At 41.4% G+C, this 23,645-nt stretch overlaps 1 protein-coding gene across 1 annotated transcript in view; it reads left to right on the top strand.

Moving 5' to 3' along the window:
• Positions 1–9,965: 9,965 nt before the first annotated feature.
• The window catches only part of nt5dc2.L (5'-nucleotidase domain containing 2 b), a 39,657-nt gene continuing 25,977 nt past the window's right edge, over positions 9,966–23,645 (top strand). The window contains exons 1-2 of the mRNA NM_001086851.1: positions 9,966–10,289; positions 21,386–21,570. Of these exons, the coding sequence (NP_001080320.2) occupies positions 9,977–10,289; positions 21,386–21,570 (498 nt within the window). The 5' untranslated portion in view covers positions 9,966–9,976. The remainder of the gene's footprint in view (positions 10,290–21,385; positions 21,571–23,645) is intronic.

Raw genomic sequence — 23,645 nt, 5'->3', positions numbered from 1 at the left:
AGTTAGCTTGATGGAAACTCCAGCCAAAGCCCTGATAGCTTTCAGCTGAGGGGCATATTAAGCATATTAACATGCAGACTTCCCAGTGAAATTAATGTTTCAAATACACAATGGATACTGAGAAATCAAAATCTCTGGATTCAGGTACCACACTGCTTAGGCAGAGGGATTCACCAGCCAGTACTTAAAGTGTAGCAAGAGCCAATACTGTATTTTGCACAGAGGACGCCAGCTCACAACATAAGACTTCAGATAATACAAGAAGTCAGGGAAACACAGGCACCTTACCAGATAGCTCAGGCTTGTCAGCAGGAATATCCAGGTGGAACACTGCTTGTTAAGAGCAGACTCATAAGAAGGAAGGAGGTGCCATACTGCTTGAGCAGTGCAACCTCTAGCCCTTCCTGGAGGTGCCAATATAACTTCTGTGTCTGCACAGAGGATGCAGGTTCACCCATACAAGGCTTAAAATATTAAACAGCAATAGCAAAACGGGGCGAAGGCACACCTGCACCTTATCAGATAGTGACTAATTAGCTGGATGGAAACTCCAGCCAAAGCCCCAATAGCTCTCAGCTGAGGGACATAATTAGCTAATTAGCATGCAGACTTCCCAGTGCACTACACACAGTAGATAATGAAGAATCATACTCACCAGCTTCAGGCTGTTATAACTAGCCCATATGCATACCCACGGCCCTTTTGCAGAAGTTCTGTAGAGTTCTGTAAAGTCTCACATAACTCAAAAGAAAAGGGGAGTCCAAAAAGCTCACAGGTAACAATGTGGGAAGCCCACACCTGTGTCTGTTCCCAAAAAAGCACTAGATTGAATCTTGTGCCTCGCTGGGCATATAGCAGGGGGGCTATTTTAGCACAGGGCTAGGACCATGGGTATGCCCACACCTGCACTTCTTCCCAATAAGCGATAATTTACAGATTATGCGTCTTGAGGCATCAGGTAAATTCTTCTCCATTACCTGGGAATCATCCCTCTGTGTCCACACAGAGGTAAAAAATAAGCAAAAATAAATAAATAAATAAATAAATAAAAATACAGAAGAAAAAACAAAAGCCTCACAGGTAATAATGTGGGAAGCCCACAACTGTGTCTCTTCCCAAAAAGCACTAGATTGAATCTTGTGCCTCGCTGGGCATATAGCAGGGGGGATATTTTAGCACAGGGCTAGGACCATGGCTATGCCCACACCTGCATTTCTTCCCAATAAGCGATAATTTACAGATTATGCGTCTTGAGGCATCAGGTAAAATCTTCTCCATTACCTGGGAATCATCCCTCTGTGTCTACACAGAGGTAAAAAATAAATAAACAAAAAGAAAATGCAAAAGAAAAACAAAAAACAAAAACTGTGTTTGATTTCTCTCAAAATTCAACAAAAAATAAAAAGTGAGGAGGGAGATCCTACCTCCCTGTCCAGTAGGACAAAAAATAACTGTGGTGAGGAGGAAGTCATGTGGTCTTATAGGTCATGATTCATTTTGATTGGCTATGTTATAGGTCCTACCTCCAGGTCTGGGAGGGGCAATGCCCCATGTGTACTGACATGGAGGGACGTAGAAGAAAGTGCTCCCATATTGAAATGGAAAGATTTTATGGCAGATAGACTTTTTTTTATCTATTGCTCATCAAATTGCATATCTATGTCATGGTATATCATGGTGTACATACATGAATGAATGAAAACCTTCATAGTGATTAAATTGTAATTAATAAGAATTAAATAGTAAGAAGGATCTTTAAATTCTATGTAATATTTTGTATGTAATTAATTTGACCACACGAGGGCAACATTAGTCTGGTTATACAGTATACAGTTGTAGATGCTCTCAGTTATTATCTTGATACAAGGATGATGTAGGCCAGTGGTTTGGGATCTGTGGAAATGTATTATAATAAAGGCTTTTGGATTTAGGATGAAATAAAAAATGTACTGTTCAAGGTTGCTGGGAGATGGGATTTTCTATCTGAAAAACTTGTATCCAGTGCCTGCTGAATTGTCTTTTAAACCTGCCACCTATTAATAGTTACAGCTGTAAGATAAGCCTGTATTTTTTTTAGAAAAGAAAATGTGAATTGGAAATGAGTATTATAAAGGTAGATTGAAAATAATAAAGGGGAGGGGGCAGGAAAAGAAGGGAACATGGGAAAAGAAAGGATGGGGAGAAGGGTGAATAAGGGGTAAAAAGTATAGCGAAATGGAAAGAGAATGGCACTTACAGAGGTTAAAAGTAGGGTAAGTAAAAGCAAGAGCACATAAAAAGAAAACTGTTGTAGAGACAATGGCATATGAGGGGTGCAATGTAGACTGTAATGGGAGAGCAAGAGAGAGTTAGCATATGTGAGGTGTAGATGGCAAAAGTGGAAAAGACCAAATAATGACACATGAGGTAATATATATGTATGATAAACATATATATGGAATAGCAAATGGGGAAGAGAAAAAATGTAATGGGGAAAAAATAAAACACAAGCGTGTGTGTGTATATATATATACACTGTGTATTTATAGTGAATAAAGTACCCCCTCTTGTAAAATATAAGGATATTATAAGTTACCGAGAAGTTCCATGACCATATAAAAACACGAGGCCGAGTGTTTTTATAAAGGTCATGGAACTTCCGAGGTAACTTCTAATATCCTCATATTTTGCAACTGGGGGTACTTTATTTATTATAATACACACGTTTCAGTGAGTCACGTGACAGAAATGACATCAGAACTCACCGTTTATAACTGATGACATCAGAACTCACCGTTTATAAGAATATAATTTACAAGGTATTCATGGCTTTTGTGTATTATATATATATATATATATAATATACATGTATATATATGTATCTTGACCTTTGTCAAGATACATTAACTCATGAGCTGGTCACTGCTCATGTATAACTATAACAAACAAGGGAAAGTTGTGCTCACCACTATTTTTTAAAACCATTAGGCGGGGGTGCAATGAGGGTGTGACCACAAAATACATATAGTCAACTACAAGAGGTCCTCTGCACTCAACCCATTATCAATATATTTAAGACAGAGACATTTTGTGCATACTGCTACTAAAAAATGCCTTACCCTTTAAACAACACAGGGATTGTTTGTCCATATATTGCAATATATTTAAGCTGGCCAACTATGTCAAAGTCATCCCATATCTGGCCAGTCCTACGCTTAATTTTTTGTGCTCACCACTATTTTTTAAAACCATTAGGCGGGGGTGCAATGAGGGTGTGACCACAAAATACATATAGTCAACTACAAGAGGTCCTCTGCACTCAACCCATTATCAATATATTTAAGACAGAGACATTTTGTGCATACTGCTACTAAAAAATGCCTTACCCTTTAAACAACACAGGGATTGTTTGTCCATAGATTGTTTGTCTTGTAGTTGACTATATGTATTTTGTGGTCACACCCTCATTGCACCCCCGCCTAATGGTTTTAAAAAATAGTGGTGAGCACAACTTTCCCTTGTTTGTTATAGTTATACATGAGCAGTGACCAGCTCTATGTTGTAGCTCCCACCCCTCCCAGCTATAGTCAGGTGATCCCACTGGTGTCTAATAAAAGGGCAGCCAAGTTTGGGAGTTTTACTTTGAAAGCAGCTAGTAAGTTGCAGGTAAAACTTAGTCCCTTTGTAAAATGTATAAGCAATTGAATTCTTAATGAATCAGATGAAAATTAAGCGTAGGACTGGCCAGATATGGGATGACTTTGACGTAGTTGGCCAGCTTAAATATATTTCAATATATGGACAAACAATCCCTGTGTTGTTTAAAGGGTAAGGCATTTTTTAGTAGCAGTATGCACAAAATGTCTCTGTCTTAAATATATTGATAATGGGTTGAGTGCAGAGGACCTCTTGTAGTGTTCCTCACATGGCAGGGTGACTTGGATTCCCTGTCTGCCTTCCACAATGCAATCAATGACAGTGTCGGACTGGGCCGGCGGGAAACCGGGAAAAAACCCGGTGGGCCCTGACCCTCATGGCCCCCCGCTGACCCAGCCTCCCTCCCTGGCCCAGCCCCCACAAAAACTATTTGTGGCACAAATGCCGGCGTTATCACATGCATGCGGGCAGGGCCTTCCTTCCTGCGTTAATTTCATGCTCCTTAAACGTAGTGTATGTGCGCGCCTGCGCAGGAGCGTAAGATCAGCAGCACGTCAGGGGGGGTGCACTGCGTCGGGAGGGCAATGCGAGGTCTGCAGCAGTGGGGTCCGGGGATCCAGAGGGGGGCCCTGGACAGCAGCCCCGGTGGGCCCATGAGGATATAAAATTCAATATGACAGATGATCTCCATGATGTAACTTTTCTAGATGTACAAGTCATTCGAACTGATGATAGCTTTGCTGTAGCAAGCAATGCCAGTCAGCAGCTTCAAGGACAAACAAGATCTTGAGCTGTATTAAAAGGGGCATTGATTCACGGAAGGAGGGGGTCATTCTTCCACTGTATTGAGCACTGGTAAGGACCCATCTAGAATATGCCGTACAGTTTTGGTCTCCATTTTTCTAAAGCAGGACATTATCGAATTACAGAGGGTACAGAGAAGGGCAACTAAGCTGGTAAAAGGTATGGAAATGTTAGCTATGAGGAAAGACTGGCCAAATTGGGGTTGTTCGCGCTAGAGAAGAGACGCTTAAGGGGTGATATGATAACTATGTATAAATATATAAGGGAATCATATAATAATCTCTCTAATGCTTTATTTACCAGTAGGTCCTTCCACCTGACACTATCAGCTGGCCAGCTCGCCCCCCTCCTTCCCCTGTAGATTCTGCATGGATGCATGATGTAGCTCTAGAACGCATGCGTAGTGAAGAGCTCTGACGCATGTGTGCGCATGTGAAGTGATGCACGCTCCCGCATACTTCTGGTAGAGGAGCGCGGTCTGGTCTAGGGGTAGGCAGAAGAGGTAGCTGCCCAGCACCCCTCAATCGTTGCACCCTAGGCAGCTGCCTCTTCTGCCTACCCCTAGTTCCGGCCCTGAGTAACATCAAAAAATTAAATTGTTTTAAAGTAATACAAATATAATGCAGTGTTGTACTGGTAAAACTGCTGTGTTTGCTTCAAAAACGCTATTATTGTTTATATAAATAAGCTGCTATGTAGCCATGGGGGCAGCTATTCAAAGGAAAAAAAGGCTCAAGTTACACAAGTTATCTGTTATCCACTATTTATCCTGTGCATATAGCCTTTTTTCAATTTCCACTATTGCTAGTGTTTATGAAGCAAACAGATCAGTTTTACCAGTGCAAGGGCAACACTACATAATATTTTCATTACTTTAAAACACTTTCATTTTTTGGTGTTACTGTTTTTTTCATGGAGTGCTCATTGGTTGCTACTTATTAAGCAACATTGCAAAAGTCTTAGTTCCCCAGCAAAGACAGACCTGTTAATAAGCTGCATTGTCTTACATTGTATCAACAGTCTCAGTATAGAAAGGGACAGACAAACACTGCTTTCAATAGCAATACATATACACATAACTTAAAAATCATAGAATATCTGTATTGAATGTATATTGCAAAGTTGCTTAGAATTGTTTTCTTTAATTAGCAAGATTATTTTTTGGTGTTTAAATTGTTTTTACAATTTGAAAGTACTGAACTTTTTCAAAGGAGACATATAGGATAAATTAAAAAAAAACTAATGTAGGCAATTATGAGTAATATATAGTGTTGCTTTTACATGGTGCTAAAAATTAATATTATCTTTAAAAATAGCCCCTTTATTGGAGCTCCCTATAGATGTTCTCTGGTCCCTGTCTGTGTTACAAATGAGAGATGGGTGAGTCCTAACGGTCCATGCCAGAAGCACAGTAGGAGGGGGACAGCCAATCACAGTCCTGCAGTCACACAAGCACAGACAGACTTCAGTTCCCTTTCAGGTCCTGCTAGCTACTGATTGGTTTCTGTCCTACAGTGCAGTGAGCTGAGAGCTACCGGCTCCCCTGTACAGCCTGGGAATCCAGGAAGCAGAAAGTGGAAGAGAAGGGAGGGATTATTATGGTTTTTGCAGAAATATTCAATAAATCAGCCTGAAACACTACTTTTTTTAAGCACAATTCTTCTATATCGAAATGAGTATAATGCACTAGTACATTCTTATTTTTTTACACAAAATATCTCCTTTAATAAATGTATATTGGAAAGTTGCTTAGAATTATGTTTTCTTTTATTAGGCAACTTTTTATTTTGGGGTTGACCTTGGGGCAGGGCCTTTCAGACACTCACAAGTCACAAAGCATAACAGGTCTGCCTGCTTATTTGTCTTCTGCTCTCTTCAGCACACAGCCAATAGCATTGCATCTGTGGGAGGGTCTCCCAGTGCTTGTTGATGCTCAGCCCCGCATGTGCAAGTGTGCTCAGAGCTTCAGAAACATGGCAGCATCTGTGGCAGTGTGTAACTTACTGGGGCTCATTTATCAACACTGGGCAAATTTGCACATGGGCAGTTACCTATAGCAACCAATCAGTGATTAGCTTTTTAAAGCCAGCTGCAAGTAGAACAATGAATGCAGCAATCTGATTGGTTGCCATGGGTTACTGCCCATGGGCAAATTTGCCCAGTGTTTTTATAAATGACCCCCACTGTGTGGCTCTCTGAGGAGGGGGCCTGCCGCCTACAGCACAGGAAGAGATGGCACCCCTCGTCTTGCTCCTGTTCTCTCAGCGAGACCAGCCACCTCTCAGCTACCCCTTGTCACACCTTCTTCCACTTCCCCTGGTAACCCCACAGCCCCCCATCTGCATCCTTTTGGTGTCCCGGCTCCTGGCCATCGCTTTTCATCTTCTTCGACTGTCCCAAAGATTGATAACAATAGCTTCCTATAGTCCCGGTATGGGGAGATCAAGAAACTAGTGCAAGGTACTTATTATTCATCAACCATTACTTGACCTACTTGGGCATTTTTATATATTTGTATTCGTGTGTAGTAAATTTGCACCAGCAACATGTGTACAAGGGCACGCATTCATGTTTATGATATGCACAGTGATATATCTTGTCTGCCTGTATGTGTGGTGTAAATGCTTTTCCCCCTGCACTATTGCTGGCCATAAATCCTCTCTTTCTGTCCACTGTATCCTTCTGCAGACAAAATAAAAAACTGTGATCTCCATATTCCACCCAACATTACAAAAATCACCAAAGATTTAACTTACCATTGTTCCTATTTAGTATAATGTGAGCAAAATGTTAGCACTGGGTGTGCAGGCTACATGGCCTGAGCTTAAAGGAGAAGGAAACTCCCTGGGCGCAAAAATCCCTCCCTCCTCCCCTGTGTTGCCCCCCCTCCCTCCTCCCCCCTGGCCTACCTGTCCCCCCGGGCAAATGCCCCTAACTTGTTACCTCTCTGCGCAGGTCCTGTCCACGGAGTTCACAGGCGCCATCTTCTCCCAAGCAGTCTTCTTCCTGCTTTGACCGGCATTTTTGGCGCATGCGCAGTAGGAGCATTTACCAGTACGGAACTACTGCGCATGCGCCGAATGTCACGAAGTGAAATCGGAAAACTTTGTGACTTTTGGCGCATGCGCAGTAGATCCATACCGGATAAATGCTCCTACTGCGCATGCGCCAAAAACGCCGGTCAAAGCAGGAAGAAGACCGCTTGGAAGAAGATGGCGCCTGTGAACTCTGTGGACAGGACCTGCGCAGAGGGCTGAGTAACAAGTTAGGGGCATTTGCCCGGGGGGACAGGTAGGCCAGGGGGGAGGAGGGAGGGGGGCAACACGGGGGCGGGGGGAGGGTTTTTTGCACCCAGGGAATTTCCTTCTCCTTTAATTAGCAATTGATAAACCTGCAGCAGATCACATTCAAACATTATGTGCTAATAAAGTTGTTTTGCCTGCCTTTTATTGTGAATTATAATATTGTAAGCTGGAGTTCTGCCCTAAAACTAAACACGTTTGGAATACACAGCATGCATGGCTAATTAGCAATTCATTAAGATGCACATTGCAGACTGAACAGATTTATGTGCAGCCATGCATCATGCATCTAAATGAATTATGAATTAGCCATGCAGGCTGTGTATTCCATATGTGTTCAGTTTTTAAGGGGTGAGGTGGCAACCCTATAAACATGTCTCTAAGAGCATGCACTGCTGGGAAAGGTAGTCTTACATATTTAAGTAGCTTTCTAAATGCTGTTGCTTGAACTCCTGATCTCCAAGCAAACAGTCTCTGTATAAGATGGCCAGGGCTGGGCCAGGCAGGCCGCATCGCCCCCTCCACTGCGAGAGTATACAAGCTGACCAGTCGCGTCATCCTCCTTTAGGCACGCATGCTCCCTCCCCTCGTGTAGGCGCACGTGCATACGCACAAACAAGGGCAGGACTCTGCAGACCGGACTAGGGTAGGCAGCATTAAAAAGTACGTCGCCCCCAAGCTTTGCGTCCTAGGCACTTGCATACCCCAAGTACAGCCACATGGTGAACTGTAAAACATAACAAGGGAAGAACAACTGAAAAGTCACTTAGAATTAACCATTCTATAACATACTAAAAGTTAACATAAAGGGAACCACCCCTTTAAAGGAGTTGTTCACCTTTTAGTTAATTTTTAGTATTATGTATGATTTGTAATTGGTTTTCAATTTTTATTATTTAAGGTTTTTGAGTTATTTATCTTTGTATTCTGGTAGCTAGGGTCCAAATATCTCTAGCAACCATGCCATGATTTGAATAAGAGACTGGAATATGAATAGGAGAGGACCTTACTAGAAAGATGAGCAATAAAAAGTAGCAGTAATAATAAGCAGTGCCGGGCCAGCCTGGGCAGACGCCCTAGGGAGCCGGCTGGTTGGAGCACCCCACAGTGGTGCACGCACATGAGTGAAAATCGTGTGTGCGCGCATGCGTGGAAAATCGTGTGCGCGTCCATGCACAGAGAACCGTGTGCACTTACTGTGCCCAAGGCAGGATGCACCGCTCACCACCCTCCCTCCTGAACCTCCCCCTCTGCCATTTATTTCCCCACTGCACTGCTACCAGCGCTGCACAACTAGTGTGGTGGGCGGGTGTTAGTGGTGACGAGCGCATCATGGGAGGAGCAGGTCTGGGAAGAAGCAGGGCAAAGTATTAAGTCCTGTGCTGGTGAGCTGTTATAAAAGGCGCCCCACCACAGCTGTGCCCTAGGCTCTAGGCTCTTCTGCCTACCCCTAGTTCCGGCCCTGATAATAAGTGTGTAGCCTCACAGAGCATTTGCTTTTAGATGGGGTCAGCAACGCCCATTGGAAAGCTGGAAAGAGTCAGAAGAAAAAGCCAAATAATTATAAAACTATATAAAAAAATAATAATGGAAAAGTTGCTTAGAATTGGCCATTCTATTACATACTAAAAGTTTACTTAAAGGTAAACCACCCCTTTAAGTAAGCTTTATGAGAAAGCTGCTGTTTTGAGTCATCGTGGAAAAGAACCACAGCATTACTTTTCTCCTATTCTTTACACATGGGCATTGCTATCAGATTTCCTTGCCGCAACTCAAACTTACCAGCCCCAGGCAGAAGCATGCGCAGCTGCCTTCACTCCCCTTTTCCCATCTCTCCCAGCTGTAATCTAAGGAGAGGCAGCAGTGAGAGACACAAGGCAGGCAAGTTACCGCACACAAAACTGATATGGCAGCTCCTATGGCTGTTTACTCGGGTAAAGTGATGGATTCTACAGAATATAGCCAACGCTCCTTGCACTGCACCAGTAGCTAAAGACATATTCCTTGTTCAGTTGCAGCAACACGTATGCAGCGGCAGGGCGTGCCAAACACTCACAAACAAAGCACAACAGGCCCCACCTGCTTATTTGCGTTCTGCTCTCTATTAGACACAGGGAGCTTTTACAACCCACCCTCTCCAGCATTAACCAATAGGATTGCATCTAGGGGAGGGTCTCCCAGTGATTGTTGGTGCTCAGCCCCGCATGTGTCAGTGTGCTCAGGGCTGCAGAGAAATGGCAGCGTCTGTGGCAGTGTGCAGCTTACTGCGTGGCTCTCTGAAGAGGGGGGCTGCCGCCGCCGCCTACAGCACAGGGAGAGATGGAACCTCTTGTCCTGCTCCTGTTCCCTCAGCGGGACAAGCAACCTCTCAGCTACCCCCTGTCACCCCCTCTTCCACTTCCCCTGGTAACCCCACAGCCCCTCATCTGCATTCTTCTGGTGCCCCGGCTCCTGGCCGCCGCTTTTCATCATCTTCGTCTGTCCCAAAGATTGATAACAAGAGCTTCCTATGGTCCCGGTATGGGGAGATGAAGAAACTTGTGCAAGGTACTTATTATTCATCAACCGTTACTTGACCTTCTTGGGCATTTTTATTTATTTGTGTTCATGTGCAGTGAATTTGCACCAACATGTGTACAAGGGCACCATTCATGTTTATGGCTGTGTACATACTGTCCCTTGAGCACTTACTGCCCCATCTAATATATTTTCCTGGGCACTTTCTGCTCACTGTGTAATGTATGTGCCTGGGTATTCAATGTCCTCCTCTGTATAATAAATGTGCCTGGGCACACCATCTTTTATTGCACTCGCCTGGGTACTTTCTGTGCAATGAACCTGTATGGCCGTTGTACATACTTGCTTATTGGCTTGTAATGAATATGCATGTGCCCTGTATAATAGCTCTTTGTAATGCACATGCATAAAAGACACAGCCCTTCTGTAGTATGGCTGTAAACCTACCACCCTCTGTGTAATGCACATTCAGTGGAACTTACTTTCTGTCTTCTATGTTTTATACATACATTTAATTGCCCCCCAATTAAACTGCAATGCACATGACTGGGCACTTACTGCCCTCTGTACCATATATGTGCAATGGGTACTGCACCTCTGTAATTTTCTTCATTTTCTATATATGCATACTGCCACTACAACACATGCTGCAGCCAGGTATGGCAGGAGGGATTTTTTAGGATATGTGGCTAAGTGATCCTGTGTGTTTTGCCCGGACTTGTTCATTGGGGGTCGGGGTCCTATGCAAGGACACATGTGTTTTTGTCTCTAATAGGCATGCAGCGAATCCAGTATTTTGGATTCGGCCAAACCCCTGAATCCTTTGTGAAAGATTTGGCAGAATATGCTTCCCATTATAGAAAAGAAAAATAACAAAAATATACTTCTAATAAAACATTTTTGGAGACCCAGAAACTGTGAGGTCCATTACAGGTTTATGCCCCAAGAAGATTTCCCATGTAAAATAACACAGAGGATAGTCTAGCCAGTTTGTAAATGTTAAGGCTGTTAGAAGTCACTGAGGAGATCTGCGGGCATGTGAAAGCATTGCCTGCATCCTCTCGCTTTGAAATGTTCACAGTATTTCTTCATTAGTGGCTGTCAACCCACCAATTGTGTGTGGTTCCCCCTTCCCGTTAACTTTTAAATTTGTCGTTCTTGTTTTTGAGGGGTACTGGGGTCAATGCAGCACCTTAGGTGGAGGGTGACCAAACTGTCCATGGATCTCCATGTTTAATTGACCACCAGTCTATCATTTTCCTGACAAGTATTGGTACAGATCCTCTACCAGGAAACTGCCCATTATTTGGCTTTGTGCTTGACTTTCTATTTCTTAAAACTTTCCTTTGTGACTGTTCCAGGTATTTCTTTCTTGCTGATCATTGTCTAGAGAGACAATCCATGGTTGACAAACTGTTCAACAGTTTGGCAAACCCATGGATAGTTGAATTGCATTACCTACATTGGAAAGTGAAAGGGATGTGTGGTCTCTCGTTATTGTCTGTTGAACAATAAATTCCACAAAAAACAGTAAATCTCTCTACCAACTAATACTGGACACGTATGCATGTTGAAAGTCACCCATGGAAAGCAATAGCACAATTAAACAAGATATGGTTGGTTTCTATTGGTTACTGCCCAGGTGCAAATTTACCCAGGGTTAGTAAATAAGTTTCACTCTGCACCTGGTTGGTTGAGGACCAGACTTGATTAGAAATGGTGGGGGGTGGGCAGTTTGACTGGGTTGATGTGTTGGCAGTTTATGTCCTCCATTGCTCTTGCAAAGTTGGTAGTGTGAACAAATCCTTTCACATGTGTTGACACACAACTGTGTTGGTTTTTCATTATAATTTACTGATGCAAATCACTGAAAATCTCTTTCCCCAACTTCCATCTGTGCTTGGATGTCTATGGGCTCTTACACACGGGTGTTTGTGTGCTCCCCTGCGTTGTGCTTTCTCCAGTTCAGTCGCAGGGGAGCGCAGGAGTAGATGCACTGAATTATTGTCAATGGGGCTGTACTCACACAGATGCATGTATGCAATAAACGCAGGTAAAATGCAACACGCTGCGTCACAACCAGCATTTGGCACTTACATGCATCTGTGTGAGTACAGCCCCATTGACAAGAATTCAGTGCGTCTACTCCTGGGCAATGCAGGGGAGTGCACAAACAAACGCCCGTGTGTAAGAGCCCTACTAGTCTGTACATGGTAAAATATCCTCAACAGTTAAAGGGGGTTGTAAACCTTTCAAAAAATTTTCTTCAGCTCAGCTGTTTTCAGAAGAAATAGACTTTTTTCATTTTTTTTTTATAATTTTTCCAAAATTTAAGTGTTTATGTCTCTAGGGTTTGTGTCTATGGCCAGCTTTACAAAGCTGCCAGACTGAAAGATCCGATCGTACGAATCCTCGATTCGTATGATTTTGGACAGTTTGTGGAGAGTCCCGACATTTTCCGTCCCACGGAGATCGGTCGTTTGGTCGATCGGACAGGTTAAAAGATTTCTGTCGGCTGCCGATAATATCTCTGCATGTATTGCTGATCGGACGATTTGCAGTGGGAAAACAGCTTTGTCGGACAAACTTTTGTACGATTGCTGTCAGGGGCAGAACATCGGCTGATCTGTTCTTTTACTACCTTATTTGATTGGAATGGTTAGTGGCAGGTCGGGAGATGGGGGAAGTCCGATCGTTCGAGGAGTCGAACGATCGGATCTTTGCAACTTTGGCCAGCATAATCCAGGTACAAATTTTGAACTGTTACAAGTTGTTACATTAGTTGATATATTTCTCAACAGTATCTGTGGCATATAAGCAACAATTGTATCCATTCTAACAGCTGCCTTTAATAAAACTCAAGGATTCTACTCCGCAGGGCTAAAGATAAGAAATGTGTCAATTTAGAATGGTTACAGAGTCAGTGACCCCCCCCCCCAGACCTGAAAACTAAACAAAAACTGAAAAAAAGTGGTGAAAGGTGAACAACCACTTTAATGCAGAGTATGGGGACCTTTTTGTGCAAAGTATGAATGTGTTAATATTTGTGCATACTAGCCTACTTTTATCATGTAGCTGACTCATTTGCACATATGCCAGATCCAGACGAAATATGTGGCAATGCAAATACGTAAACAGCTGCCTAATTCTCACATCATGTGATCAGTAATGTATGCAGTGTGTCACACCTTTTTGACTAACCTGCACATTCCTACTTCCATCAGCTTTTCTCATATTTTTAGCAATCCTGCATGTTTTAGGAAGAACTTTGTGTTTCTGTGGAAAGTACACTAGCTATTGTAATAGTGACACTATATGAGTGACGTGGAATATTTCTTAGTACATCTGGTTATGTATTACTGCAAGAGTGAGTGTTATATCTGCTTTTGGATTTCAGCCAATACAATGAATTTACTAGCTTCTATATCATGATATATATTCAGATTATTCAGGGCTGTATGTAAACATGCTTTTGTTTAAAGCCTTAGGGTAAGGTCACACTGGGCGTTTCGGGGCGATATACTTACCTGGCGACCAATCTCCCCAAACGCCTTCCCTCACTCTTGTGCTGGCTAAAATGAAAAATCGGTGGCGCTAAGCACACGCGGCTATTTGTTTTCCGAAGTCATCTGAATTTGGCTTTGCAAGTTGTGCAACACTGTAAAGGTCCCCATAGACGCAAAGATTTCTCTTGCCGAACGACTGATTTTAGCGAAATCCGACCAATCCTTTGAAATTATCGTGTGGTTAGTGGGATTCGAACGATCGAACATCTTACGATTTTTCGGCCGACATCTGTCAGGAAATTGATTGGCCAGGTTAAAAAAATCTTTGTCGGTCCAAGTGCAATCTATCTATGTTTGCAGGGCCAAGCAGGCAGCTACCCTTTGTTTTCCTGGCAAATTTGTCTTTTTAGTTGGACAACGTACGATCTTTCCGAGATAATTTAACGATGATGATCGGATCTATTAAAAATCTCAACATCTATGGCCAGCTTTACTGTCTCAACTCCTTCCACAATAAGCTGGTGTCCCCAAACAAATAGTATTCTATTTACCAGCTCCCCCCCCATGTTTTTTTATGCCACCAACATTTGCTGCCAGTTAAGGTTTTTGGCAGTTGGTCCTAAGAATCAGCAGAATGACATTGACTTATTTTACCATTTTCAGATGTACCGAAGCATAACCTGACATACAGGTGTGCCACTAAATGTTATTATGGGCAAGGACACACTTTTTGTGGAAGGTTGTGACTGATGCTGATTATGACAGTATACCAACCCTCCGGCACCAAAAAAGTGAGCAGGGGGGGGGGGGCTGCAGCAGCAAGGAGCCTCAGGACAGCAAAGGGTCCAGGATCATCTGTTTGGTGCATTGGAAAATAGGGAATCATTGGAACAACAGTGGGCCTAAGCACCCTTTAGCACTCTTATGGGAATAGCTGCCCATATAGTAACAGAAAAGTGGCCTTCTTGGCCACTAGGTTGTTAGGTACCCTATGCTTACATTGAGCCTTGTGGTGTTGCACCTCTTCTTAAAAACAATATATTTATACAAATATATTAATACAAATTTAAAACATACAGAATTATATGCATAACGACCAGTAATCGATATGAAGACAAAGAAGGCTCCCCCCTCCTGCAAAGAGCTTAGAATAAGTACAAAGTGCTTAGTAAAAGTGTAACAATAAAAAGTCCATTAAAAAAGTAACAAATGGAAGGCACAATTGCGTCCAGTTGAAGAGAATCCCTGAAATTAAATTTTACGGGAAAAAATAGACATTATGTGTTTCGGCTATTATGATTTGTAGCACAGGGTCCTAAAATTTTGTAACTAAATTCCCCACCCTCCCCCTATATGAAATTTAAAGAAGCCCTTGAATGCTTCCTTTTGAGTCTGCTTACCTCTAACAAGGTCTGGCGGAGATGCTCCAGCTATGCTTTAGGCAGCACGTAGAGGTGCAGAAACGGAGAGCTGAAGGAAAAAAAATGCTAGCCAATCATCATCATCATCATCATTATTTATTTATATAGCGCTTTCAAGATACGCAGTGCTTTACTGCAGTTATAGCAAACGGGGAATAAATGGTGGATAACAAACAAGGATTACAGAATACAATAGGGTTAGAAGGACCTAGAGATTAGAGTTTACAAACTAAAAGGTTAGGGTACAATTGAGACATTAGGATTATATAAACATTTTGTCATTTTTAATACAGCAATGATTAATTAAGGTACATTGAATAAGCCTCTTTAAACAGATGGGTCTTTAAGGAGCGCTTGAAAGTTTGGAAAGAAGGAGAAAGTCTGACAGCTTGTGGCAGAGAGACCTGCAATGCTGGCTTCCAAATTCATGAGGGTATTTAGCAGGTCAATACATGAGCTCAAAAGGCCCTTCCACCCTCAATATGTTGAAATCCTCTTATTGAAATTGCACCCTATTACTTGTAGCAAACATTTGTTTTATTATTATTATAAGCTTGGAAAATACAATGTTTGAAGCATAGTAACTGGCTGCATAAATGTTTTCCTATCCATCAGGATTATAAAACTACACCTTTTATCCAATATGCTTATGGGTATTGCTGCCTTCATAGCAACACTGGTAACTGTTTTCTTGCATGAAGTATTTACCATAGCTGTAGATGTGAGCCATCTCAAATATTTAATGTTCCTGCTGGCAGCTCAGAGAGGAACAGGGAACTTTTTGTGCTTGAAATCTAAAGGGGATGTTCACCTTTGAATGAACACTGCAGAGTTTCCCTAATAAAAGTAGTTTTGAACAATGTAACTTTTTTTAATTTTAGTTTTTTTCCCTTTGCTGTTCTGTCTACTCTCCCTAATGTGAAAATTATTATTATTATTATTATTATTATTACTAAATGTATTTTTAGAGCACCAACATATTAATCTATTAACATATTATCTGGTTGCTAGGGCATTCATTTGAGCAACAGAAACCAAGTTGATTGTGAGGTTGATTTTGTAATATTTTTCATTGCTTATCTTTCTTTTCACACATTGTCATATTCTGTTATTGAAGTCTTTGCTTGGTGGCTAGGTTTAGTGCAATTAGCACATTTTCTTTAACTTATTTCTATTCAGTTAGCACATACAATTAAAAAAAATACAGACAGAGCTACTTCATGGAAAAGTTACATTCTTTAGAAAGTCATTTATCAGATTGTTGTTCGTCTTAGTAAAAGATACAGCAAGGTTAATGTCCCTTTAAATGCTGTTGGCTGCACATGGACAACATCTGCTGAAAAGTGACAGCAGATATACAGATAGCTGTAAAGGGGTGTAGCAGTTTCTTATCGGACAGTAACAGACAGGGTTTCTTTATTGGGCTTGACACAGCAGCTTTCAGTGACGTAGTTGGACTTATATCTGCTGTAACTATCTGAGTCCCTAAAACAGCACTGCACTCTTTTCTGATAGGTTTGTGGAGATTTTTGGGTGGAAGTTTGTTTATTCATTGTGCCCCTTTCTCTGCTGTTACAATACATCAACTGCTATGTCAGCACATCTGCTTAAAGTTACCCCAAATCTACAAGAGTAGCTTCCCGTAGTTCCATGAAGACTCAAAGCTGCAATGAGGCTCAGTGATTACTGGCTGCCATGCACCAATTGGGTCCTGGGTACAATTTCAGGGCATTATCTATAGTCAGTATGCTTTCAGTAGTCAGGGTTTCTTCTGTATCCTCCTGTTTCCTCCCATACTCCAATTTTATCAGGAACTGTTTAACCTGCTATCATGTTTTTGAGCTTCATAGTGTGTAATATAGTGTATATTTTTTGATTTTAAGCTACATTGAGGAAGAGTCTGGTGTGAATGGTGATGAGTTAAAAGTGGTGAATTTACACTATATAAATGTAATGTAAGCTGACAATGTGCCATAGCTTTCCAGACTAAGAAAACTTCTGCTCATCCATTATATTAAGTTAACTACATACTAGACCCAGAGCAATACACTTCTGCCTGGTTATTTATTTATTATATGGAGAAGATACACTTTGTTAATCAGCAGGGGTTACATTCAGAAAATCATAATGCCATAGGTTATTCTGGGTAAATCATTTATCTGCATATTTGCATTAATATTAGAGGAAGCTGCCACTGTTAATTAAATAAGATACCCTTTCCAGAAAAAAATAAAATAAAAAAAGGACCTCTGTTGGCTAATTTACGATTGCTTTTAAAGAGGTGGTTCACCTTTAAGTTAAGTTTTAGTATGTTATAGAATGGCTTATTCTAAGCAACTTTTCAATTGGAGTTCATTACTTATTTTTTATAGGTTTGAATTATTAGCATTTTTCTTCTGACTCTTTCCAGCTTTCAAATGGGAATCACTTCATCTAAAAACAAAGGCTCTCTAAGGCATTAGTTAGTGCTACTTTTTATTACTCTTCTTTCTATTCAGGCCCTCTCCTATTCGTATTCCAGTGTCTTATTCAAATCAGTGCATGGTTGCTAAGGTAATCTGGACCCTAGCAACTAGTGTTGAAATTGTAAACTGGAGAGCTGCTGAATAACTTAAAATCCACAAATAAAAAAAAAAATTAAAACCAATAGTGCATGGTCTCAGAATATCACTCTCTACATCATACTAAAAGTTGAACAAAGGTAAACAACTCCTTTAAAAAATCATTAGTAGGGATGTAGCGAACGTCGGAAAAAATGTTCGCGAACCGTTCGCGAACGTTGCGAACCCCATAGACTTCAATGGGAAGGTGAATTTTAAAAGCTAGAAAAGACATTTCTGGCCAGAAAAATGATTTTAAAGTTGTTTAAAGGGTGCAACGACCTGGACAGTGGCATGCCAGAGGGGGATCAAGGGCAAATATGTTTCTAAAAAAATCCATTGTTGACACAGCGCTGCGTTTTGTGCTGTAAAGGGCAGAAATCACACTACGTCACTCAGGTGGTGTTTCTGGAGATGGTATTATTATTGATATTTAGACAGAATGTGAAAAAGCTCACACAGCTAGGTGGCAGTGGTTTGAAGAACACACTGGGCAAATAATGCCTGCAAGGTCAACGTATACACTACAGCAGTGGATACGGAATATATTATTGCTGCTTGGAAAACGTCACTCAGGTGGTGTTTCTGGAGACGGTATTATTATTGATATTTAGACAGAATGTGAAAAAGCTCACACAGCTAGGTGGCAGTGGTTTGAAGAACAGATGCAGATGAGAGATCAGCAGCAGGACAGACAGCTGCCCACAGCAGCTACATACAGAGCACTGCAGTAGAAGGTAGATTACTAGCCAGCAAAGCTACCTAACCTAAAATGTCCCTCAAATCCCTGCAGAGTTCTGTCCCTCCAATACAGAGCAGTATCAAGTAGATTACTAGCCAGCAAAGTTACTATCAACTGTCCCTCAAATCACTAACAGCTCTCTCCCTACACTAGCTCTTCCAAGCACACACAGGCAGAATGAAAAAACGCTGCAGGGCTTCAGTTTATATATGGAAGGGGAGTGGTCCAGGGGGTGTGGGGGTGGTCCAGGAGGGAGAGCTTCCTGATTGGCTGCCATGTATCTGCTGGTCTGGGGGAGAAATGGCAAAAAAAAGCGCCAGCTAAGGCGAACCCAAATTGGCGAACGTTGCATTACATTCGCGAACATTCGGCGGACGCGAACGGTCGATGTTCGCGCGAACAAGTTCGCCGGCGAACACTCCGCGACATCCCTAATCATTAGTATACCTGATGAGTCTTTCTGTTTGTGAGTCACAATACCTTAGGGTAGGGCCAGGCGAGTGCATTTAGCCACAGGCTTAGAATCTGCTCCTCTGCTGCAAGGCCCAGATTTGTAGAAAGGCCATCTAGGCCCAGGCCTAGTTTGGCAGGATTTTAGGGTGCGGCATGCTGCCCAACCACACCCACATTGGTTCAGAAACACTGGGGATGCGCTGGAGATAAAATCACTTTTTAAATTTCCCATGCGCCAATCCCCATTGATGATGAAAATTTGCACGAATATATGTGAGAGGACAGGGGCAATGAACAGCAATGGGCCTAGGGGTGCCCACTATGTAAATCCGGCCCTATCTTCTGCTGCCCTTCTGCCTGCACCCAGAAACATTACCTCCACTAAGGTGCAGGCAGATGCAGCAGAATTCAGTGAGAACAGCAAATCTCAGTTCAGTGCTGAACTGCCTACACCAGGCAACCAGTGTTGTCTGTTTACTCCCAAGCGAAGGTAATGTTTCCGAGTGCAGGCACAGAGGGCAGAAGGGCATCAGCGGTGGAGCGGATTCTCAACCTGCGTTTCTTTTTAGCCCGAGATCCGACTTGTGTGGCGCTAGCCTTATTTCTTCCAAAAATGATTTAAACATTGAATAAACCCAATAGGATTGCTTTGTCATCTATATCGATTTATGTAGCACAGTAAGGATCCACAGATACTGTTTTATTACTACAATGAAAAGGGAAATAATATTACAAAATTGAGAATTATTTGGTCTTCCCATAAATCAGAGCATTCTGGATAACTGGTTTCAGGATAAGGAATACTTTTGCACTACTGAAATGTAGGTTTCATGCTGGTGGCAAAGTGGCCCACCTGCCATCTCTCTAAAGGTATTCAGTTTAAAAAAAATAAAACCCCACCAATCTATCTATTAAGCGGCAACATTGTATGCAGTGCAAGGTAGTACAAATAACTTTGTACATCCCCCTAAGGCTGGTGACGAGCCCCTCCATGAGACAATTTGGGCGGCAGGATTTTAGGGGTGGCATGCTGCCCAACCACACCCACATTGGTTCAGAAACACTGTGGATGTGCAGCAGATAAAATATAGTTTTTTAAATTTCCTGTGCGCCAGTTGGTCCGGTCTAGACAATGGAAATTTGCGTGAATAAAAAGGAGGGGGGGTCCAACGTCAGAGGGCCTAGGGCTACATTGTATGTAAAACCAGCCCTGGAAACAGGGAATATGTCATAATGTCATATATGCTTTTTATGTTCTGCCACCAGTTGTTTTCAGCTGCAGTGACACACTTAAAATAAATTAAAAAAAAAGTTTAAAGCAAACGTTCATCCACAAGCAAACTGCTTTCACTTTGTCCAAATCAATGTGCTAAGATGTGTTAGTAGAGGAATGTTTAGAAGAGCAATGTTATGCCAGCAAATATATGAAAGAACTGTACATAACTGTGTGTTAATTTGGTAGTGGAGCTGCTTGCCCTTTCCAAGGCCACCTACTGACTTTCTCTCCTAGCACATGGTACTGATTAGTACTCGCTTGTCTCCCTTTCCCAAATCACTGGGTGACTATGTTGGGAAAGTAGTTTGAAATCTGGAGGAGGAGCAGTGTCCCTGGGCAGTTGAAAGGAAATTCCAGGTCAAAATAAAAGGATTTCCAAAATATTTATTGGAATGGGGGGTGGGTACATTTTTTTTATTTTAAATATGATATACTCTATATTTTTTTTTTTACTTGAATTAATTTATATGTACTCAAAACTCCAACATCTAAAATTCAAACGTATGTTACTGACCTGAAAACTCAAATTGAATTTGAATGAAACTCAATTAGAGTTTTTCTCTCCGAAAGAAACTCGAATTTCATTAAGGCTATGAACAACTTCAAATGGTTCAACGGACCTCTGCCATTGACTTGTAAATGAATTTGGCAGGTTTTAGGAGGCCAATATTCGAATCAGAACTGTTTTCTATGGTTGAGATGTGATCAATCTTACATTCGAGTTGGTGCTTTTAAATTCGAATTTGTGAGCTTTGACACTTTTTTTTTTTTTTTTCAAAATTGTTAATTTACCATTCAAAGCTTTTATAAATCTGCCCCTAAGTAATATAAAGATTATAGGCACCTTGTCTGACTAACATTTGCACCAGTAGTTATCAGGCTTTTTGCTGGAAAGGGTATTTGTAAATTACAGGCTATGTAAAATATAACCTGTATACATTGTCATTCATCTTTTATTTTAGACAGTCATCATTTGTTTTCATTTTTTCTGGCAACAATGTTGATACATAATGCTGAGTTGCAATGGGAAAATTATTGTGATGGTACACTGAGCGTTTTAGCAGGAAAAACATATTTTTTTAATGCATGTGTTTTATTTTATTTATTTTTTTTGCTGTCCTGTTTCAGACCTCTTGCCTCCTGGGGTGTGTAACCTCCTCAACTCTTCAACTATCTATGCCAACAATGAAGTCTGCCTTGGAGACATAGAAGTCTATGGATTTGATTATGACTACACCCTGGCACTGTATTCCAGTGCTCTGCACTCCATGATATTTAACACTGCCAGAGACATTCTGGTTGAACAGTACAAGGTAAATTGATAACTGAAAATGGGCTGTCGGGGACAAACACATTCAAGCATTTGTTGGTGGGGCTTGCAACAATACAGATCAGCTATCAGGTTAAAAATTGGCTTGTGCTATTTGCATACAGTAAGTTTCACTTTAAACGCTATGTAGGATGCCTCCAATTCAGTCCTTAGGGCAGAATGTGTAACATTTTGTTCCATCCATCAACATCAAGAGGTTTTTAGATTCGCTGCAGGGGGTTGGAGTAGGGGGATTAAAACAAATAACCGGGAGAGTGAGTGTGTTTTAAAAGAGAAAAAAGGACTCCTTTCCCAACTGCTACTAGTTGTTTTTTTTTTTTGTTTTTTTTCTTTTTTTTCTTTTCTGGGGGGGTAGAAAATCTTTCATTCAAGAAAATGTACTTATTGCTAGCACTCCTTGGACTTTTTTTGAGTGCACGTGGTGGCTGTCTGAAAACCTGCTCTATGTGCACAAAATGTAAGAGTCCCTACATCTATGTTTGTATGCACAGATTAAATGTGCCAAGCTTTAGGAGGAAGCAACATGACCACTGCACGGGAAAATCTCCAGGATTTCAATGGTAAAAATAAGGGTTTTGGTGTCTAATAAATAAAGTGTTTATCAAGAGACTCTGATAGACTAAATTAGGAGCGTCATACACCTTTGTTCAAAGTATTTGTTCTATCTGTTTGGATGTTAAAAATAAGAACTTACTGTTTGCTGTGGGAAATTCTCCTGTTTACTCCCCCCCCCTTCTGGGGGAGGGCATGGATTTACTAAGCCTGGAGGGGGGAGGGGGTGGAGAAGTTTATTATGGAAGGAGGTTAAACCTTTCTCCATTAGTACTGTTAGCACCCAGAAATGGTGCACTCCAGTCAAGCATTCTATTCATGCCTGGGTGCTGTCAAAAAAAGTATAGTTAGTAGTTCCCCAAGATTGACGCACTCCAGGGCTTCATAATGCAGTTTAGAAAAGAAAATTTGTCAACGTTTCGGTCCCGTTCTGGGCCTTTCTCAAGACATTATTGTGTATATGTGTGTGTGTGTATGTATGTATGTATATATACTGTCCTTTATTTAATGCATTTAATGCCGGCACAACTCGTTAGATAGGTGTACTGTGCCTGGGTGATATCAGCATGAAATGTCCATAGCTATCCACAAAGGAGGCAAGCACTCGCAGGTCTTATGAAGAATAAAGGTGAATTTTATTTAGCAAAAAAGTTGCTATATATATATTCCAGAAGATGACTCGCGTCTAAAGGTCCACATAGACGCAAAGATTTTTCTTTGTCGAATGGCCGATTTTAGCGAAGTCCGACCAATCTGTCATTATGGTGTAGTTAGTGGGATTCGAATGATCCCACATCTTACGATTTTCGTCAGACATATGTCAGAAAATTGATCGGCCAGGTTAAAAAATATTTATTATTGCAATCTATCTATGTCTGCACGGTCAAGCAGGCAGCTACCCTTCAGTTTTGCTGGCAGTATCGACTGAAATGGTCTTTTTAGTTGATGGACACATCGTACATTTAAACAATATAATCGTGATCGTGAGATAATCATGGTCTCACGATAAAGAAAAGATATTTTAAAGATCTTTATATCTATGGCCAGCTTTAGAGCCGAAAGGTTGAATAAACCCCACTTATTTAGTTTTGCAATGAAATATAATATATGTATATATACATTATACACATTGTATATTATACACATTATAATGTGTATATATAGATTATACACATTATATAGTATGGCTAATATGAAGTTTGTATCTTTGTTGCTATATCAGCCTCTATACATCTTCTTGCAAAGGCTTTCAACTAGTTGCTGTTGCTGGGATTGACTTCTATTTAGCATTAGTGAGGCACTAAGTATGTTCTCTGTAAGGCTGAGGTGAAAAAAACGCACTGGACAATTATTTCTTCACCAGCAGGCATAATTCATTCAGGCAGCTGTGTTCTGTCAAACCCAGATTTGAATGTCAGCTGCCAGATGGAGAAGTGCTATTCAGCATTGAGGATGTTTCCACTGCTCCATCATCCAATGGCACCAACGTTTACACCACTCCAGTTG

The sequence above is a fragment of the Xenopus laevis genome, chromosome 8L (genome assembly GCF_017654675.1).
Source record: "Xenopus laevis strain J_2021 chromosome 8L, Xenopus_laevis_v10.1, whole genome shotgun sequence".
Classification (NCBI taxonomy): domain Eukaryota; kingdom Metazoa; phylum Chordata; class Amphibia; order Anura; family Pipidae; genus Xenopus; species Xenopus laevis.
This window is presented reverse-complemented; position numbering and strand designations above follow the sequence as displayed.